The 22,874-nt window shown below is 44.2% G+C and overlaps 1 protein-coding gene across 2 annotated transcripts in view; it reads right to left on the bottom strand.

The window, feature by feature from the left end:
- Window positions 1–5,311: 5,311 nt before the first annotated feature.
- The window catches only part of RB1 (RB transcriptional corepressor 1), a 190,407-nt gene continuing 172,844 nt past the window's right edge, over window positions 5,312–22,874 (bottom strand). For both annotated transcript variants that reach the window (XM_083169010.1, XM_083169009.1), the window contains 3 exons: window positions 21,129–21,262; window positions 19,286–19,329; window positions 5,312–7,370 (listed from right to left, as the gene is read on the bottom strand). In XM_083169010.1, coding sequence (XP_083025136.1) covers window positions 7,297–7,370; window positions 19,286–19,329; window positions 21,129–21,262 — 252 coding nt within the window. In that variant the 3' untranslated portion in view covers window positions 5,312–7,296. The remainder of the gene's footprint in view (window positions 7,371–19,285; window positions 19,330–21,128; window positions 21,263–22,874) is intronic.

Genomic DNA, 22,874 nt, shown 5'->3' with positions numbered 1-22,874 from the left:
CTGGTATTCATAATTTCTTATGGCACACATCTTTATATGCAGCTTTGCATATGGAACATTAATAAACCAGTGGAGGGGCTGAAGCTTTCACAGCTCTTTGCCCAAAGCTTAACAAATATTGAACTACTTTGGTCCTATAGGCTTATTACCATTCTCAAGCTAAAGCCCCAGACTAGACCATTCACAGCACCATCAATATCATTAACAATATTGCATTCAGCCGGACCCTCTACTTCTGCATTTGCGTGTTTTAGATCATTTTGTATTTGAGGTTTGACTAAGTATAGAGAATGTTTTACATTGGTATTTCTGATAATGACTGTAGGGACCCACACAATTACGCTGGAGCCACTGTGACAGGTAACAGCACTAGACCACAGGGAATGTTTTTCAATTGTTTATTATTAGGTTGACAAATCATCCATGTAAGCCATCACTGCCAACTTGTGGAATGTTGACAATTTGACCACGTCAGCATTCTCACATCGACATGGTAACTGTCAACCAACCATTCATACCCCAGCATTGTTTTTACAAGAAGTTTCTCTCCTAAGATTGCCTGAAGATAAAACCGGTGTTACCACCCTAGGAAACACCTTTCCTGCCTCGCCTACCCATTGCGGTTACACACAACAGCTCTGCTGTGTTTTCCACACTGGGATATAAGGTGTAATCGGTAGACTTCTATCCAGAGTAATGGGAGCAAATTGCTTCCAGATCATATAAATGCATGGTTGAAACACACAAAATAATAAACATAAAAATGTAATAAAAGTTGCATAACATACAAAGAATTACATTAGCAATCTGACAGCCGAAAAGCTGTTCTGAGTACACATGACAGTATGAGGTACAGAGGCCACTAGGACCTAGTTTTATTTTTTATAAGTGATGTACAATGATCACAACTAGACAAGTTTAGTAACATGATAGGTTTATGCAAACTGTTGCAAGAACCATACAAGTCATGTACCACAAGATTAGAACCAGGCTAATGGTTTTTTTTTTCTTCCATCAATGGTTTTTTATTAAGAGTTATGTTCCGTTAAGTACGGAGGGGGGGGAGGGGGGGCTATCGCTGCCCTAGTAGCAATAAGGATATGATCTAAGACATAGCAATCAGGAGCGGAGAGATCTTTTTGATTAACAGGGCCAATGAGGGAGACTCTTGAAGGGAGACATGCAGTACTTTGGAGGCAAGAGTAAAAACCTCTCTCCAAAGTTGACGAAGATGAGGGCATGCCCAGAAAACATGAAATAAATCTCCCACCTCTATACAATTTCTCCAACATAATTTTGATATAGTAGGCCCAGGCTAATGTTTAACTGTGCTCTCTATAAAATATTTAGCTTTTCTTAATTTATAGGAATATTTTTACTTTATATTCATTGTCCTTTTATAGAAGTGTACCTAGAATTTGACGGCAGATAAGAACCACTTGGCCCATAGTCTGCCCCTTTTTTAAACATGTTACCTCAAACCATATTTGATCCTTATTTCTTTGTAAGGATATCAATATGCCTATCCCAAGCATGTCTACATTGCTCTACTGTATTTCCTCTACCACCTCTGATGGGAGGCTATTCCACTTATACACTACTCTTTCTGTGAAGTAATTCTTCCTCACATTTCCCCTGAATATTCCTCCCTCTAGTGTCAGTGCATGTCCTCGTGTTCTGCTGCTCCTCTTCCTGTGAAGAATGTCTCCCACCTGTACCTTGTTAAAAGCCTTGATATATTTGAAAGTTTCTATCATGTCCCCCCTTTCCCTTCTCTGCTCCAAAGTATACATATTAAGATCTTAGTCTTTCCTGGTACGTTTTGTGATGTAGGCCATGCACCATTTTAGTTGCTCTTCTTTGTACAGTCTCTAAAGTATTTATATCCTTCTGGAGATATGGCCTCCAGAACTGAACACAGTACTCTAGATGAGGTTGTACCAATGACCTATACAGTGGCATTATTACTTCTTTCTTTCTACTGCTAATACCTTTCCCTATGTAACCAAGCATCTGACTGAGGCCCACTGCCTTCTTCATTGCTTTGTTACATTGCCTACCTGCCTTTAAATCGCCTGAAATAGTGACCACCTCTCTTCCTCAGTAGTTTCCATTATAGTGCCATTTATACTATATTTAGGGTGAAATGTAATAGGATGAGAGGTTCAGAAAGTGAGAGATTTGGTAAGAAATCGCCAGGTTTTTTTTAAAGCGGCAATCATTTACACTGAAAAATCAAACTGGTTTTGCAGTGTAAATGATTGCCGCTTTTTAAAAAAACTGGACATTTCTAACCAGATCTCTCACTTTCTGAACCTCTCTCTCATCCTATTACATTTCCCCCATAGTCTTTTTGAGACCCAATTGCATGAGTTTGCATTTTTTTGGCATTAACTTGTAAAAGAATGGTCAAGAGCATGGCAACTAATCTACCTAGATCAATCATGTGTTTTACCCCTTCATCTGTCTACCCTGTTGCATACCTTTGGGTCATCTGCAAAAAGGCATATTTTGCCCTCAATGCCATTTGCAATGTCTCCAGTAAAGATATTAAAAATCACTGGTCCATGTACAGATCCCTGGGGTACTCCACTGGAAACCTTTCCCTCCTGTGACTGCACTCCATTTACCAAGGGACAAGTCGGCCCAACTTCCCCTAAGCTCCCCCGGCAGCGCTCAAGGTTTTGGCACTATTATTTTTACATGTGATAAATTGGATGCGATTTATCACATGTAACTGGGGGCGCTGCAGGCCGAAACAGGAGAGCTGTGTCTGGGGTAGCGGCAGGAGGCGAGCAGCGGGAGAATAGAAAAAATCCTGTTCAAAAGACTGGGCTTGCCTCTTCCAAATTCCTCCACCCTGCCACATAATCGCTTACAGAGTTTCTTATCTCTACAAAACCAGCCTTCCTAAAATCTAACACTTGTTTTTGTGTGTGATGAGTCGGTCTCTGTCTTTATTCTGAACCATACTGCTTGATCCCAGGTTTTCACCCACATTTACGTCAGAAATTCTGTCACCATTTGTAAGTATTAAGCCGCCCAGTCTTTTGAATAAGATTTTTTCTATTCTCCCGCTGCTCGCCCCCTGCCTCTTCCAAGTTCCTCCACTCTGCCAAATAATTGCTTACAGAGTTTCTTATCTCTACAAAATCAGCCTTCCGGTGGGCACCTAAAACGAACTGAGGAATGCTGGGATGCAGAAAGGAGGAGCCTGCCTCTCAAAGAAGTCAGCATAGGTGCCTTGCTCCTGCGGACCCTCCTACATCCCATGGTTGAGCTGTGTCACCAGGATGGACAAAAGAGAAATTACACCTCCCAAAAAAGAAGTCCCCATTTCTTCCTGTTCTTTATTGCCTATGTTGGTCGTACATTCCAGCCCTGCACGAGCAACATATGAGTTCTGTAGTGTCACCACTTGTGGGATGTGTCTGAGGCCCTCTGTACGTCTCTGCACATCTCTTCCTTCCAGAGCCCACAGCAGTCCATGCAGAATGTCTTCTGGAGGCTCTCTGAGGCAGTGGTGGTCCCAAGGACACAGACATCCTACATATATCAGCATACACTTGAGTTTACTGCTCCTTCAGCATAGAAAATAGGGTACTTCTGTAGTTTCACGGCGCCACCACGCGCACAGTCTGTAACAGAAACTTGCCAGCCTGCCAGAGGCTCTGTTTCACTGTGCGCGTGCCGCTCTAGCTCTGTCTGAGCTTGTGCCGCTCTAGCTGGACGTAAACAGCGTAGCGGCTGGCCAGCAGCAGCGCTGACAGGTTAATGTCACTGTGGCACTTGTAATTCCACAGTGAAATAGGCAGCGCCTGGGCACCGCTGACAACGGGGGTATGTTAAAGTGGACACCCCGGCACAGCGATGCCGGGGCTTCTAAACTGTACGCGAGATTCAGACGCAACTGCGTCTGAATCTCGAGTCACATAGATAGCCGCTAAGAAGCCGGAAAGCCTGGATTCAGACGTGGCCCTAGGGGAACACTATTGAAACCCACCCTCAGTGCCACTAGTGAACGCCACAGCTGTGGACCGTGTAAATCCACTATCCACGCCCACCTGAAGCGTGGCGAGCGACGGCGGTACGTGTCCTACGACCTTTTCATACCCCCACTATCCACGTCGGCGTGGAGTTGAGAATAGATTAGTGTGGCGAGCGCAGCGAGCCACCGAGCCAGAAGCGTGGCGAGCGGACGCGGACACCTTCACAGCTATCCGCGTCCCCTCGCGGGCTTCACAGGTGTCAGCGTCCGCTCGCCATGCTTCGGGCTCGGTGCGTGGCGAGTGGACGCTGACACCTGTGAAGCCCGCGAGGGGACGCGGATAGCTGTGAAGGTATCCGCGTGCGCTCGCCACGCTTCGGGCTCGCCACACTAGTCTATTCTCAACTCCACGCTGACGTGGATAGTGGGGGTATGAAAAGGTCGTAGGACGCGTACCGCCGCCGCTCGCCACGCTTCGGGTGGGCGTGGATAGTGGGATTTACACGGTCCACAGCTGTGGCGTCCACTAGTGGCACTGAGGGTGGGTTTCAATAGTGTTCCCCTAGGGCCACCTAAACTTCTTAGCGGCTATCTATGTGACTCGAGATTCAGACACAGTTGCGTCTGAATCTCGCGTACAGTTTAGAAGCCCCGGCATCGCTGTGCCGGGGTGTCCACTTTAACATACCCCCGTTGTCAGCGGTGCCCAGGCGCTGCCTATTTCACTGTGGAACTACAAGTGCCACAGTGACATTGACCTGTCAGCGCCTGGGCAGCGCTGCTGCTGCTGGCCAGCCGCTACGCTGTTTACGTCCAGCTAGAGCGGCACAAGCTCAGTCAGACAGAGCTAGAGCGGCACGCGCACAGTGAAACAGAGCCTCTGGCAGGCTGCCAAGTTTCTGTTACAGACTGTGCGCGCGGTGGCGCCGTGAAACTACAGAAGTACCGAAAATAGTTCACAGATTGAACAGTAGCAGAGTCTCCCGCAAAACAAATGCATTACATCCACTGAACCAGGCCAAATATTGTATCACTTGTCGATGGTAATAACAATAAAATTTGTTTAGGCTTTTGTGTTCAAACTTACCTTTTTCTGTACGCTTTCACCTGCTTCTGTTTCAAACTCACTTAAGTATACATCTCAGATTACCCTAATATGCAGAACCACCAAGATAAATTATGCTCAACATAAGTATTCATAATAATTGCACTGGTCACAGACACTGGAAGCAGCTCTACCAGCGCCAATGAGAACTTAGAAGCACGAGCCTCGTAGGTATTAGCGGTGATGTGTAAAGTCCCTTTATCGGCTACACCCTCATGCGTTGTTCTGTGTACATGACAAGCGCTCTTTAATTCATTGCAATGTCTGTAGTACTGAACATTACACAAAGTAAAATAATAAGGAGAGCATGGTTAGAAATGTGTGCACCGGCTTTCCTTTTCACTGGTTTATTTTTCAAGCTATCCATTGTCAAATTCAGTGTATTACAGGTACAATATATATATATATATATATATGTATATGTGTGCAGGTCCTTGCACAAGTCAACAAAATAGTCACAGGTTATTTTAGCGTTCGTACGGGGAAAAATAAAAAGTAAAAATATTGCAATGCATAACGGATATATATTTTACCAAGATACATTTATCTATAGTAAAAAAATGTAAAACATAATAAAATGACTAAAAGCTCTATATTATTGTACTATTACATCCAAAGAAAGGTGTTCTAAGTACTTATTTGTTGAAGGCCTGAGAAAAATGTACCTGGCAATTCCTCTTGTGTTTGTCTAAAGCACAGGTCTTCAACCTGTGGCCCTCCAGATGTTGTGGAACTACATGTCCCAGCATGCCCTGACAGTTTTGGCATGCCCTTATAGAAAAAAATGTGGCAATGCATGTTGGAACATGTAGTTTCACAACATCTGGAGGGCCACAGGTTGAAGACCCATGGAAAGTCTGCAAAAACAAGTCTACAAGTCAACGCATAAATTAACAGGCACCAAAGAAGTGTTAATGCACACAATTGTCATTTGCTACTTTAAAAAGAAAAATAGAAAATATACTTAAGCATTAAAGAAGTGCTTTGGGCCATACCTTGGCACTCTGTAACTCACTATATAGTCCTGTCCCTGTTAATTACATGGCTGGCATGACCAAGTTTACAGTTCATTCTGACTAAAACTGGCTACACACCAGATGATAATATGAACAATTTTGCCGATTCCGGCAGGTTGTAAGGACAAAATCTTCATATTGCCTAATGCAGTGATGGCTAACCTAGACACTTTAGCTGTTGTTGAACTACACATCCCAGCATGCCCTGCATCAGTTTTAGCATTGCCAATTAGTAAAACTGTAGCAGGGCATGCTGGGATGTGTAGTTCAACAACAGCTGGAGTGTCAAGGTTAGCCATCACTGGCCTAGTGTATAAGCACTATGTCACTGACAATGCATGGCGGCGGAGCAGTAACCTCTATCGTCTGTACATGCCAGACGGAGGAAATAGCAAGTGAGTTCCATGCTGCAGAATGTAGCATGGACCCTAACCCGCTGATGCTGGCATCAGCAAGGGCGTGTGCACTTGCCAATGCCGGCTCCCTCTGCCACAATGTCGCTGGGTACACACATTGCGTAGTGTGTACTAGACATTAGATGCATTATCTGCTTCTCCCTCGATAACCGGAAAGTATCCACCCTTACCTTCATGTATCTAGAACCACCACTATACGAGCTGGTCGGCTTGTATAACCTGCAGTGTACCCAGGGCATTATGTGTAAAGAATTAATCAGCAATGCTATAAGCAGAATTATTACTGTCATAATGAAGTATGTTCATTTTCACTCCATTTAAGCCATACAATTAACAGATTTATGCTGATTTCCAGTGTAATTTCTTTCCCTTTAGCTCAGTTTCCAGATACTAAAATACACAGGCAGGAAAGCATACTAGCTATACTATAGGGCTGCTCAATTCAAGTATGACATAATAGTGCACTTTTAGGGCTAGGGCTTCCCCAATATGGCCACAGCACTAACACTCAGTCCACGGTCTGTGCAAGGTCAGATAGCAGTCAGTATTGGTGCCTTCCTCTGCTGGAGAATTCTGGCCACTCCTCATCTAAACCATGGCTAAGTTAGGAATGACACAACCAGTATGTGTATCTATCTTTAAGCATTGACAGTTATTTAAGAGCGGAGTGATATAATATAATATGAATGGTTTGAGATAATGATAAAATCAATAAAACAATGTGGTGGGAGAGACGGGTACATATTGTGGGGTGGGGTATTGCTGCGGGTCTCACTCATCTTCTTTCTTCACGGGGTCCGGTAACTCTTCTGACTTTTGTTTCTCGATTCGCTTTCTTGCAGATGCTGAAAAAAAACCCATAGCAAAATCTGTGTAAGCTTTAAAAATAAGTTTGGGAACATTTTGTATAATATACCATGCTTCTCCTCTATCAAGCTTGTGTGATACAGACGCCTAGAGGCAATATACAGGCCAGGAAGAAACAAACACTCAGAACTAATAGAAGTCTGTCCTATTGACCACTGGTTGTACAGTCTAGTCACCAGTACACGCTGCCAATGGCTGTACATACATTCCCACATGTAACCTGCACACTAGATGTAGGTAACCTACAAATGACAGCATGTTACTCAGTGACCTGGCCACAGCGATTGCAAAGCCCACACACACTTTAATAATCTAGATTTCTTTCCACTAATTAATGCCAGATATCTTTACAGTGGACACAACCGCAGCTTTACTGAGCTTGCAGCCATATATCAATTCCCAGTACATGCACATGGAAGGCTTGTTAAAAGAGGAGATACCAACGGACCTGCCATCTATTACCATAACTCCTGCTAAGAACAGGAGGAATCTACACATTATAAAAGCCAATATTGGCAGATGTAGTAAGCCTTAACAAGAGAAAAATGCAAGGATGATAAAGAGAGATAAACGTCCAGCCAATCAGCTCCTTACTGACTTTTTTCAAACACAGCCTGTGACACAGGAGCTGATTGGCTGGACATTTATCTCTCTTTATCACCCTTGCATTTATCTCTTGTTAAGGCTTAATACATCTGCCCCAATGTTTGTTGCTTTAGCAGTCACACAGCAGGGTTGCTCCCGGGCCCTTCCTGGACTACTGGCTGGTGTGAAAGCTACTCACCTGGCTTCCTGGTGAGGTGACTGCTGTGGACGGAAATGTCGGGTGCCCCTCCCCCTATGGGGAAACTGAAGAACACCACAGCAGACAGTGACACCCCAGGCAGGGAACAGGAACTGCATGTGGTTTCAAAGATAGCGGGTGCTAGAATGAACACTATGTTCTGGCTGCACCCCTAGGCTGGTGTAAAAGGGGCCAACCTGAGTAAATCCCTGCAATTTCTGGTGTGAAAGCGGTATAAGTGATTGAACTAAATTGTTTGGAAATAATCCTACATCGCTCCATGTGTACGGGCCATAGCAACAGCAATGCACTGCCCCGCGAGTCGCTATCACCCGGTGATTAATATCCAGTATGCTGAATAAATCTATGAATTGTCGGTGGCAGGGCCAGTGTTCTCACCGGAGAACATTGGCCCTGAAAGATTGCTCAGCAACCAGCACTGACATTGCTGTGTGCTGAGCGATCTTTCTGAAGCATTCTGAGTGATCTAGCATCGCTCAGAATATGCCTGTGTGTAGGCCCCTTTATGCTGAGTACACACTGGGCGACACCCGGCACCCATTGATATTGTTACCTATATCAGCGGTGCTGCAGGGGAACAATAACGCTAACGGTCAGTGATGACACCTGCCCCGTACATGCATCGTTGACTAGATCGTCATGATTGAGATGCATGTACAATTGTTAAAGACCTTTTCAATTTGCAGACAATTTGCTCTAAATATCATTCATATCGTTAATATATTGGCCAGTGTGTTCCCAGCATTACACCTAATTTTTGTATGATGATAGGAAATCATTTATTTTAACACGTCAAAGACTCGTTTTGCTTACACAATAATACGTACTCACATTCTGAAATGACCTGCAGGAAACTGAAAACGAGAACTGAGACAAGAATGTGTATGTCTTGGAAAAAAAACACATTTCCTAATTTGTGTCTTTTGTCGGGTTTCAACAAGAAAATTATGTTGAGCCAGGAACGTACAGGGGGAAGTGGAATATCTTTCTTTGTCTAAGCACTACTGCATCACAGACTAGGAAAAATACAAGTATGCATACACAGTACATAGATCTGCTTTGCTGAAATGGTTTGCTCTAAAAATTGCAACTAGCCTTCGTATGGTTAGAATTATAAAGGTGCCCACACACTAGAAAGATCTGCGATCGTAAGGCGATCGTAAGATGTGCGCATAAATTAGCCTTGAAATCTTTTTTCCGTCCTGGACAAAAGATTTCAGGCAAGCGCACATCTTTACCAAAGATTTTTCTTAAGATCCCGTGTGCGTTCCTATGGATCTTTTGTTAAATCTTCTGATCTTTTGTGCAGCACGTAAGATCAGAAGATTCAGCTAAAGATCCACGGGAGCGCGCATCGGACCAAAATCGGCTGATTTTCGACCGATTATCGGTAAACATAGGACGATGTATCGGCCGATTTATCGGAAATCGGCCCAAAAATCGTTCTAGTGTGTGAGCACCTTAAGACTTATATGTAAGAGCAAAAAAAATTACAGTATACGAGGTTAGGCGTTCAAGTTCTGTGTATGGTATGCTGAGAATTATCTGTTTAAATGTGTACTGAAGGTACACATATCTTCTGTAGAGATGGCTTAGCCACCAGATGTAGGAGAGACATATGAATGAGACAGTCTGCTCCCGCTCTTCAATTACTTGCTAGACCGTCATTTAAAAAAAAAAAAAACTTGCAGAGGTGAGGAAAACAGTGGATCATCCCCATAGCAGAATTAGTCATGGGAAGAAATTGATTCATTGGTTCTGAAGAAATATTCTTTGTTTCCTACCCCTAGTGCTTAGGGATCACAGCTGTGGACATACACCTTATTAAAAAGAGCCAAAAAGTGACTTGACACTTTTTTCCTATGTGTAGAGGGTCATTCAGTAACTTCATAATATACAAATGCATAGCACATTTCATATTATTCATGTGGACATATCTGTTCATGAATCCCATACAAATTTCACAATACTTGTCTACTAATGCTCTGTAGATTGTAACTGGTAATATGCACAGCGGCAATACTAAGAGTATTCAATCTGGGATTCCAAGGATTGGTGAAAACGGCAGTGGGTTGTCGAAAAATGACCATGAGATCAACAATCTGTGACCATTTCCTACAAAACAGATCCGACTTCTGTTTTGTCAGAAACTGCCTTTAATGCTGTCAGAAATTGCAGCATTAAATAGGTGGGGGACGCTATTTCCGCTGTAAGAAATATCGTAAGGGATTGAACAACCGCCCCCCCCCCCCCCCCAAAAAAAAATAAAAAAAATAAAAACCAGGTTCTTCAAAGTCCTGCCCTAAAGATTCATTGGACAGCCCGCTTGTATACAAAGTGGATACCTAACTGCCCAATCACCTGAGATGCCGTGGCGTGCGCAGCGTGCCCTGCGAGGGGGCGTGGATTACTTTACATGTATTCGTCTGCTCACCACGCTTCGGGCACGGTGGCTCGCTGCGCTCGCCACACTATATAAAATCAACTCCATGCGTAGTTGGATAGTGGGGGTATGAAATCACCCATGGGTGACTATACAATTAAAAATCGGGTCTTGAATTGTATGCCACTATATTGCATGCGATGAAAAAATCGGGCGCCCAGATATTACATAAGTACTCCAATTGTAAAGCACAACAAAATATGCTGCAATATACAAGACAATGTAAATAAACAAATACAACTAAAATATCTGGGTAAAACTAATAATAAATATGTCATTTATATAGCCTTTTTCTACCAACATAATTCAAAGTGCTTTCCCCATTGATGTAAACGGGAGCCGGGTCGGATGACCCGATGTACCCGTTTACACTGCCCTCTACCCAAGTCCTGCCCATTTCTACCGTGGTCAGGACCTGGGTAGAAGTCCTGTGTAAAGGGACACGGGTTAACCCCTTTTACACCAAGGTACAAAGAGGTATACAAGTAAGCAATGGGGGTGTAAGAAATCAGAGGCTGCTTCAGGTACCTTGGACCCTGGTTATAAAGGGTGCACGGCCAACCTTGCAAAATAATTACATTCTTGTAATAAAGTAAGAAAGGAGACGCAATTAAGTTAAAGTTTTACAATATAGGTCAACAATTGCATGGTTGTGGGAAGATGTTATTGAAATCATCATTTAAAACAGAACATTGACATGTTATGTTGATAATATTTCTGTATCATTATTATACAGAAACACTGTACATCAGAAAGAAAAAAAAAGTCTGACAGTACAGGGTACACAAAACATTACATTACAGGAACCAAGACACAAACCAAGCACGAGTAACAATTAACACCACAATTATCAGTACAAAATACAGCGTACAAGCAAAATGAGCAAGCGTGTAATCAACAAAGGGTAGAACCGGTCTCCAAAAGTGACGGCACCAATAGCAGGATTATAACCGCTGGAATAGATGACCGGCTACAAACAAGAGGAATTTTTAACTAAATGGCCACTGAGAAAGTGAAGGCTATCACTTAAGTGCTATAGAAGAGGGCTGTGAAAACAGAAGGGAGGAGGACCCTATGCCACATTGGCCAGTGAGTGAGGAGAAAGTTGCTGTTGTCAAGCTAAGAAATGATAAGTGAGTGGATAAACAGTTTGGTAGCATTCTAAAGAGAGGAAAGGCCTGATAGCTAGAACAGACAGGACTATGCTATAGATTGAATGAGGAGGGTAAAGGAGAGGGTGGAGTTAAGGGTAGCACCCAAACAGCAGAGTTGCGCAACAGTGGATATGATGGTGTTCTAGCGATAGAGAGATTGGGTGGGATTGAGGCTCTGATAGGGCGGGAAGATGAGTTCAGTTTTGTCTGCATTGAGCTTCAGAGAGGACTCAGACATCCAGGAGTAAAGGGCAGAGAGGCAGCTGAATACCTGAGAGAGTATGGAAGGGGGAGAGGTCAGGAGAGGTACAGTTGCATGTCACCTGAATAGAGGTGGTATTGGAGGCCAAAGGAACTGAGAACTTCTCCCAGGGAAGAGGTGTACAGGGAGAAGAGCAAGAGGCCAAGGACAGATCCCTGTTTAATGCCAATGGGAAAAAATGGTAGGGGGGTGAGATGGAGCTGAAGGCAGACAGAAGGAGCATTTGGCGATGTAGGAGGTGACCAAGAATAGACACAGCTTATGGCCTGAAGGGTGCAGGGAAGAGGATGATCCACCGTTTTGAAGGCAGCAAAGAGAACCAGGAGGATGAGTAGAGAGCAGTAGTCCCTGGATTTGCCCAAAACAGGTCAATGATGACTTTGATCAGGGCTAATTCAGTGGAGTGGTGTGAGCAGAAGCCTGATTGGAGAGGATCAAGGATGAAGTTCTCAGGTAGCTGGTGAGATGGTTGTAGGCAAGTTGCTGAAGCACTTTGGAGGCAAAATTATTGTTGAAAATTATCCCTATTTCCAGGAGCAGCCCAGATTTTAACGTTTTTCTCTAGAATTTTTATTCCAGAAAAGGCCTATTTTTAATAAAGTATACAAAAATTCATATTTTGTTGTATGTTTATTTACGGAATCACTTGTAAAAATCAAAATCAGTACACTAAATATTGGTATTGCAGTTCTCAAAATTGACAGTGTCGCATGTGCTTAGATGAACTTCTGTCATCGGAGACGGGTCCTAAACCGGCACAGCATCTCCCAGCACTGGCTTTTCCTTTGCAAAGTGAACGGGTCCCATTGGTTTACACTGCACAGCGAGCCAGGTTGAACCCATATTCAACCCTGCTTCCCCAATTTAAATGCACTTCTCTAAGGGTAGCCCTTTCTCGACCTCATTCTCTTTTCTTCTACAGCGCTTCCTCGTTAGTTCCTTTGGCCTCAATTACCCCTCTATACAATACCCACTCCATATGACCACTCCCCTCTGAGCAGATCCCTCTATAGCCATTCTCCTCTGGATGCCATAATGCTTCCTGAAAGAACATATTTCCAAAGGGACATGGCTCGTTAGGTCAACGTTAGGTTTTAAATAGTCTCATTAGGTTGACAGGCTGTAGACCAGGGGTCTTCAACCCATGGCCCGCGGGCCACAAGTGGCCCACGGAGCTGATCTCAGTGGCCCTCTGCCCACTGGCCAGCCATGCACAGGATTTATTTATTTTTTAAGTAAAAGAAAACGCTGCCGAGGGAGGCAGCGTAATGGAGTCCCCCCGGGTGCCGCCTACCCGATTTTCATTGGCTGCAGGCAGGGCAGAGGAGTGGATCCAGCGCGGCTGAGGGAGGAGGAGGCATGTCTGGTGGGAGCTGGGGAGTTGGGACCCGGCGAAGATGCAGGAGGAGGCGACGCAGCTGGTGGGAGCTGGGGACCTGGCGCAGGAACTGCAGGAGGAGGAGGCACAGCTGGCGGAGGGGACCCGGCGAAACTGCAGGAGGAGGCTTGGATGGTGACCCGGCAAAGCTGCAGGATGAGGAGGTACAGCTGGCTGGAGCAGGGGACCTGGCAAAGCTGCAGGCATTACTGGGGGCATTGTGTGTGGGGCATTACTGGGGGCATTGTGTGTGGGGCAATACTGGGGGCATTGTGTGTGAGGGGCATTACTGAGGGCATTGTGTGTGAGGGGCACTGCTGGGGCATTGTGTGTGAGGGGCACTGCTGGGGCATTGTGTGTGAGGGGCACTGCTGGGGCATTGTGTGGGGGCACTGCTGGGGCATTGGGTGAGGGGCACTGCTGGGGCATTGGGTGAGGGGCACTGCTGGGGCATCATATGTATAAGCAGGAGTACTGCTGGCATTATGGTCTGTGGCATGATGGGCATCAGTGTGGGGCATAATGTGCAATGGGCATAATTTTGTGTGGATTAATGTGTAATGGGCATCACGGTGTGCGGCATAATGTGTAATGGGCATTACGGTGTATGACATATAATGTACAACAGGTATTACGGTGTGTGGCATAATGTCTAATGGACACTATGGTGTGATGCACAATGTGTAATGGGCAGGGCTATTTTTCAGTAGGATCCAGCAGGAACTGAGGCCCTTATTCTAGTTCACTCTCTCACAAAATATTTCTTAGATGGACAAAACCATGTGCACTGCAGGTGAGGCAGGTGTTACTTGTGCAGAGATAATTAGATTTGGGTGGGGTTTCACACCTGCCTCACCTGCAGTGCACATGGTTTTGTCTATCTAAGAAATATTTTGTCAGAAAGAGTGAACTAGAATAAGGGCCTCAGTTCCTACTGGAACCTGCTGAAAAATAGCCCTGGTAATGGGCATTACGGATAAACAGTGTAACAGTTTATATTTATTTAAGTAGCCTTTCATTGTTTGGGCTTGATCTGTGAGGCATACTAGTTCACTGTGTTGGGCCTTCATGCTTATATGTCACTATGCAGCCTTCAGTCAACTTAAGCGTGTGAGGACAAAGACCATTCCTGCGGTAACCAATGTCTGGTTATGCAGGTTGCAAAAGAGGTGTCAGGTAGTTGTTTTCCTGCTAGTTCACACTCTTTATAATTAGACCACGCCCCTTATAATTAGGCCACACCCTTTTTGGGAGCGTGCATTTTATTCAATATCAAATCATATTTTACTGTTTGCACTGGATCCCAAATTGGCTGCTGATGACTATTGGGGTATGTGTGTGTGTGTGTGTGGGGGGGGGGGGTTTGTGCTGAGTATGGGCGGCTGTGCCAACTATCTATGAAGGACTGTGCTGATGTTATAGGGGAGCTGTGATTCTATGAGGCTGTCCGAAATACCGCAGTAGAGTTGAGTGGCCCTCGGGCTTCACTGGATTTTTTTAGGTGGCCCACGTTGTCTTAAAGGTTGAAGACCCCTGCTGTAGACGGACACATAAAGAAGGTTGACATGCATTAGGTCGACATTTGTCGACATGAAAAAGGTTGTTTTTAGATTTTTTGTGTCTAGGTCGATATGACATGATTTGGGCATGGTGCCTCGCAGCACTCAGCACACGAATATATTCCCCCTCCATGTCCACTGGGATGGTAAAGTATGAACAAGTCCTTTTTTTGGAAGAAAAAAAAAATGAAACAATCATGTTGACCTAATGCCTTTCGACCAATAGTGACTGACCTAATGCCTGTTGACCAACAACCGCATACCTATCCAAGTATAGGAGGGACTGGCAGACCAAAAGGGGTGCCGTCAGAGGCAAAATCCTGAAAACACTAAAAACATGCGAACATAGGACTACCACATTTATGTGCATGGAAAATAACAAGCAGAGGAATGTAGGAACAGTACAGGGTACGGATTTAAATTGCCGGGGAAGACGAGAAAAAGGTAGTTGCTAGACAAAACCCCTAACTTGGTAACACACCGGTCTAAGGCAATAGCCATAATGAAGACCACTTTCCAGTAACACAATGACAATCTGGTAAAAGGCTCAAACTAGGTGTGTTTAAGGAGTCAGTAATACCAATAAAAGATCCCATGGTGCTATTGGCAGATGGACAGCCTGTACTGTCAAAAGACAATGTTGCAGAGGGTGCAGGGTAATAGCCTCGGTCATGTGATATGGAATTCTATATAGCAGGGATAACCACACAGTGGCATACAGACACTGTGGCAGCGGTTTCTCTCATAGGACTACATGCATTAACGCATACAAGTTATCTACATTCTCATGTAGCCACTACCCGCTAGTAACGGGATGCGGTTAATTTCCCGGCGGTCGGGATCCCGGCGGTCGGAATCCCGACACTGGAATCCCGACCGCCGAAATCCCGAAACTTTCTCCCTCCGTGGGTGTCCACGACACCCATAGAGGGAGAATATAATAGCGTGCCGAGCGTAGCGAGGCACCGGGCCCGCTGCGTGGCGAGCGCAGCGAGCCCGCAAGGGGGGGCGATCCATGTCCCCCCCTTGTCGGGATTTCGTCGGTCGGGATTCCAGTGTCGGGATTCCGACCGCCGGGATCCCGACCGCCGGGATATCATATCGGATCCGCTAGTAACTGACATAAGGATGCATTCAGTTTATCATTAATCATCGACAACCAAAAAATAGGCAGCAGCATGTCGGACGCACTATGTAGACAGTGTTCGCTGTGTAACTGTAAACAGTTGCTGCTTTGTGGCGTCGATTATTCATATTTATTCCATTGACAGTGATAACGATAGTACATAGACTAAAAAAGTTCTTCTGCATTTGTGGTCTTTCTGGAATATATAAACACCTAAAAGAAAAAAATCATTCATCAAAAAAAAATTTTTTTTTATATATGACTTTGTTACTGAAAATGGTGTTCATTGGGAACTACTTTTTTTTTCACCAATTTCAATAAAGCACTCTTTTTGCAGCATTGTTGCGTAATCTCACCTTCCATCTACTTTTGTAACACATCCTTTCATTCAAAAACAGTTGCCAGCAATAAAGGTCCTGTCAATGGTGTAACTACCATCGATGCAAGGCCTTCCGCTCCCCCTTCACCCAGTCGCACACAGGTGAGTCAGGCTGAATCCCAGCAGCCCAAACTCTGTCATCCCAAGGCACCCAGGCGGGGAAGAAGGGTGGCACATGGGATTTGTAGTTTAGCTTTTACTGCTCACACTCTGCACAGTTTAAGATACACTACAAATCATATGAAGCGCAACAGAATTTGCTGCACTATTTAAGAACCTATCAAAAAATAATAATAAAGTCGTTTACAAAGCCATTATAAAGATGGCCAGGCTTGGAATGGGTGGCTGTGGAGCATGGTGCTTCAATCAAGGATCCCCCCTTTCTATGAGTGGGTGGGGCAGACTAGGGACACTGCTGTGTATGAAGACATCCCAGCTGGTGATGCAACCACCGCAGAGAGAGCGGGGGCACAGGCAGCTGAACACTGTCTGAATGTAGAGGGAGCTGCAGCGCATCGCACCGCACAGCCCCAGAATGTTCAGGGACAACTGCCGCAATTTATAGGTCAGTGTGTCTCCGGGGTCCTGGCAGGGAGGTGATGTGGGGGCTGTAGCTATTCACTGGACTGCATTAATTTTATTAAAGGAAAGAAGTCGGTACTTATGTAATATCTGGACTCCCGTTTTTCTTATGAGACCGCGTCCGCTCACCACGCTTCCGGCACGGTGGCTCGCTGCACTATATAAAATCAACTCCATGTGTAGTTGGATAGTAGGGGTATGAAAAAAATGGGGTGCATTTAACATGGGAGTCCAGATAATACATAAGTACCAAGAAGTCTGTGTGTGTGTGTGTGTGTGATATACTATGTATATATGTAAAATAACATAAATAAAATAAATGTACCGTATTTGCCGGCGTATAAGACGACTGGGCGTATAAGACGACCCCCCAACATTTCCACTCAAAATGTAGAGTTTGTTATATACTTGCCATATAAGACTACCCCCTCTTCCGCACACCTCCCTGTCACTAGCAGCTGTCTGGTCCCTTGAGTGGTGGGTTTTGCTGGGGCAGGACAAACCTACCAGGGCAAGTTTGTCCTGCCCCAGCAAAACCCACCACATAAAGTTTTAATACCCCCCTCATCTGCAGCTTCCCTGCAGTGATACCGCTGTCCTTCCCCCAGGCATAAAGTATTGAGCATATATTCATTAAAGGGTACCTCTCCTCGGCCTCGCCCCCCCCCACTTCTTATGCATACGGTACCTTAATAGTAAAATACAGCAGTATTTCTCTGCAGTGTTTTCTTCAGCCTAACGGCCTGTCAGATTGCGCATTGATGTCGGCGGCAGACTCTGGTATTTTCGGCGGGGCTCAGGGGGACTCGTGTGCCTGAGCGCTCCCGAGTCCCCCCGAGCCCCGCCGGAAACACCCGAGCCTACCGCCGACATCAATGCGCAATCTGACAGGCCGTTAGGCTGAAGAAAACGCTGCAGAGAAATACTGCTGTCTTTTACTATTAAGGTACCGTATGCATAAGAAGTGTGGGGGGGGGGGGGGTAAAGCCGAGGAGAGGTACCCTTTAATGAATATATGCCGCACCCGGCATATAAGGCGACATCACACCATGCACCCGGCGTATAAGACGACCCCCCACTAGAAGGCAAATTTTTATGGGGTAAAAAGTCGTCTTATACGCCGGAAAATACGGGTATGTATGTATTACTGGCAGGGCTGTGGAGTCGGAGTTGGAGGAAATTTTGAGTACCTGGAGTCAGAGTCGGCAAACAATGCTTTTCATGTGCTTCACTATATGGCACGCAACGCACAATTCGGAGCACCAATACTTATAAATGTATTCTCCCTTGTAGTTTACAACTTATTTCCAAAGTTCAATAAGGTTTTCAATACCTCGTTGGTAGAAATCACATCAGACTCGAAAAATTCATTCAACCAAGCTCTCCCACCATACGCACAACATCTTTTTACGCTGATGAAGATCTTGTTTGATGCGCGGGGTCGTTTGTTTACCTTGGCTAAGCCTTTCTTTCCTTCAAGGAATGTATCAAATACATTTCCATATTAATACAGAGGAGTCGGAGTCGAGGAGTTGGGGTCAGAAGTACACGGAGTCGGAACATTTATCTACCGACTCCACAGCCCTGATTACTGGTGAGCTGTGTGGTGTTCTATGTGTATGTGTGCAATATGCCCCCGACCCCCCCATGCAGGGTTTATTTGTTAAGAATTTTTTATTAAGATTTTTATTATTATTATGTTTGGAGAACCACTGCTATAGATGACACAATGAAACATATAGCCCTGGCAAAAGCTTCATATTGGCCTTAAATGTTTAAATTTGTAGATTATTAACCTTCACTCCATTGGGACCCAGAAAAGGTCAGGTAGGACCCCAATTTTCAGAAGTGAAGGGTCCCAGGGACCCACTTTTTTGGCGGGTTTTCGCGATCACTGCCCTCTGAACCCGGCCTCCTCCGTGGCAGTAGTGCAGAGAGGGTATATGGTGTGGTACACTACACTCAAGGACACCCCCCTTTTCAGAAACCACACCCCCTTTTCCTGTGTGCGGCCCTTGACCATTTACTGGAAGTGTTAAGCGGCCTCCCAAGTGAAATTATTGCCCACCCCTGGTCTAGACACTGTTAAACCAAGCTGCACACAATACATAATAGAGTTCTAGAGTAAAATGATTAGTACACAATGGTAAGTATAAGTTTCTGAATGCTGTACCTAATTGATGATGTGTGACAAGAAATACTCACTCATTTCTGCTAACTTCTGTTGGAATTTTGAATCTTCAGGTTTGCTAGAAAAGAACAGGATACATGATGGATGATTAAACGTGTATCACAAGCGGTCATTAGACAATAAAAAACATACACTGGACAGATCTGAGCTAACAGTATACATTATATTAGAGTATGCAGATCTGGATTGTACTAGAACACTTCTTTAATATTCACAAAATGTCAACCTTTCCAAAGTTGGGGGTCTTGGGTTGGGGAATCAGGTTTACCCACACACTACCCAATTTTTTTGAGCACACACTGGTCAATATTCAGAACCTTGACATCCAGATAAGCATATGTGTGTTTGTGGGCAATAAATCAGTCCAATCACCTGATTATTGTCAAAAAAGCCTAATAATTGTATAGAGTGTACCTAGCTTATAAACACTTGCTTCCACGTATTTATAATAATAGAAAAAAGACTTGGGACATAGACCAACAATAAGTCATAACTAGCTCTGGGTCCCTTTAGGTAATTTCTTCTAAGAAATGCATATACAGCTGAGCGAGGAACTGAGCTCCAGACTGTCAGAGGTGCAAAGCTAAAGATGATTTTAATCTTGAAGTAAACTTGCCATCTTGGAGGAAGCCAGTGTACGGATTAGAAGACTGGTATTATGCAGGTAGAAGGGGGCTGTTTTTTTGCAGCTGGTAGGCAATGATTGCAGTTGTGCGCTGCTATCTATACAATTATTTTGATGGGAGAAAGGGGTAGAGGGCATTGCAGTAATCTAGGCACAACTTTTGGCCAGTAGTTCTCAAAATTTGTCCTCAGGACCCCCACATAGTTCATACTACACTTCCTGGTCACCTAGGCAGGTACACGGGTGTACTAATTATTCACTGGTGCATTTTAAGATCCACAGGTAGAGATAATTATTTAACTTGTGATTCCCTGAGGAGACTTGGTTCCTAGGTTGAGATCCTTTGCTTTGCTTTAGGCCAGGGGTGGCCAAACCCGTCCTCGAAATCTACCAACAGACCATGTTTTCCAAATCACCTAGCTGCTGCACATTGTCAAACATGCTGCATTCACTCCTACTATAGATCCACAGGTTGTCTGAAAGACATGAACTTGAGATCTTGGAGGACAAGTTTGGTCACCAATGCTTTAGGCCGTTCTTCTGAGGGAATTCAGGGGGTTATTCTAAATCACTCGGAAAGGCACAATCACTCTAATAGACAAAACCATATGTAACAAGTGCAGAGAAAGTTAGATATGGGTGGGGGGTGTACTTCAAACGGATATCTATATTGCAGTGTAAAAATAGAGCAGCCAGTATTTACCCTGCACAGAAACAATACAACACCCAAATCTAACTCTCTGTTACATCAGCCCCACCTGCAGTGCATATGGTTTTGTCCATTAGAGAGTGATTGTGCCTTTTTCGAGTGAATCAGAATTACCCCCTCAGTGCTTGATCTCTGAGAATGTTCCTTAGATGAAGCAATGAGGATTTGATCATGGCTGACACCTGATAGATCAAGCCACTATCCAGGACACCACCAACATTCCGCACACGCTCAGTGTACTGAATATCTCAATCCAAATTTAAGTCCAATTGATTTGCTATGTTATAATCTCGTCCATTTTTTTATTTTTAGGGGAGTCCCTATAATAAGTGGTGGGCTAATCACAGTGTCCAGCAGCAGTCTGTAGTTTGGGTACTCTGTCTGTGTGATCTTCTTTCAGAGGTGTTAGTAAGCAGTCAGCACAATTTCAAGTCAGTTTGAATCAAACACTATTTAAAGCCATAAATGCTTTCCCAGTTCCTCCCTTTGTGCCTACAAATGTTTACAAGAACATTAATCATACCTTCCATCTGCTTCATCTTGCCCATCAAAGCGGAGTTTCTTTAGTGGTTTTGGGACTGTGCCATCGGCAGGCCTCTTGACAGGCCGCTCTGTGCTGCTCACCATTTGGTTGATTTTCAGAAATTTTTCTGCTGTCTAAAAGAAGAAAATCATTCACTAACCTCAAGCAAGTAACAGATGTAAAATGTAACAGACTTACAGCAATGAGATACTCCACTATTTTATGAAGACAGAACAAATCTGGATAGATATTTGAAATACTGAAAGTTGTAACATAGCTGCAAAAAAAAAAAAAAAACAATGTATAGGCCGCATGTTATATTAAAACTGGTTGCCAGTCACCCTAATAAAGACGTTCTTTTTATTCAGCATTGTATACTACCAGAGACCTGAAGAAGAAAATAAAGGTCTGTAACCCCATAATACCCCTTTCACAGCGCACTTGTTAAATGGTATATTGCAAGCTGCAGTGGGAAAGCACCAGAGTTCATTTACCGGGTAAAGATAACCGGTATTTAAAAACGTTTAAAAAGCCGAGTCCTACACGTTTCAGAGCTGTTTTTTATGCAGTGAGATTGGCTCTGAAACGGTATTTAGTAAAAACAACAGATTACAGACCTGTGATAGGCTGTCCCCTGCATTCTGCCTTGAAACGTGTTCAGGGGATTAAACGGGTTGACTGATGTGAATGGTATTTAAACGGTATTTAATACGGTAATCTACTGCAATGTGAAGGCTCAGACCCATTTTAAATACCGTTTCAAAATACAGGTTTTTAAAACGTTTAGGCAGTGTGAAAGTGGTATAAGAGACCAGTGTTTGATACAAAAACAAAACTTAATTTGTATTGATGAAAAATCATGCACTTTCCAATACATGGAGTCATAAAAACTATTTTTAATAGTGGGTAGCAAACCATACTCATGCAGGGATTCCATACTGTGTCAGTATGGTACGCTACCCATTCTATAAATATGGGTTGAGGATGTAGCAACCATTGGTTATCCTATACCTTGAGACCTAATACCCCATCATTGCTCTTTACTTTGGTTTTATGAACTTGGAGACCATCAGTACTATAGAGCGATTGAGAGCCCTCTCTTCGCATACAAGTTAGGAATTTCCAATATTCTTGGAGAGTACACCACCATGAACAATCAAGCTAAGGAAACTACCGTTACAGAACTAACCAGTATCCCTTTATATGTACTCTAGTGAGCACATGTTGTCCCACTGGAACATATTACTGGATAATGGGTTTTAGTATTATTTTAACTACTTTTAAGTCAGGGATCAAGATTATTCTTTACATGTATAATGTGTTTAAATCAAATTATACTGTATGACTCTACTAGGCTATACAATTATATCAAGATAGACCTGAAGGGATATATAGGACATCCAGGATGCCAGCTTGCTGATAAGAAAGAATCCCGACAGGGGCTCCGTATGTACCCTAATGCTCTCCCCTTAACCTTTCTTTGCAGCAGCCTAAGCCTGTCGTCTATACCTAACCCACCCAACAGCCGAACCTTAACCCTTTATAAGTGCCTAAACCTAGCCTTCCCTCCCTGCATCCTAACCCTATCTTTCCCTTCCCCTTAGCCTAACCCCAGGTCTCCCCACTAGTGCCTAAATTTACACCCCCTTCCCCAGCTGCACGCTAGCTACCCGAATACTTATTGATCGGGATGCCAGCTGTCGATATTCTGGTGTTTGCATCCTGATCATGGTTCTGGCATGATTC

The sequence above is a fragment of the Crinia signifera genome, chromosome 2 (assembly GCF_055691185.1).
Source record: "Crinia signifera chromosome 2, ASM5569118v1, whole genome shotgun sequence".
In the NCBI taxonomy this organism is placed as follows: domain Eukaryota; kingdom Metazoa; phylum Chordata; class Amphibia; order Anura; family Myobatrachidae; genus Crinia; species Crinia signifera.
This window is presented reverse-complemented; position numbering and strand designations above follow the sequence as displayed.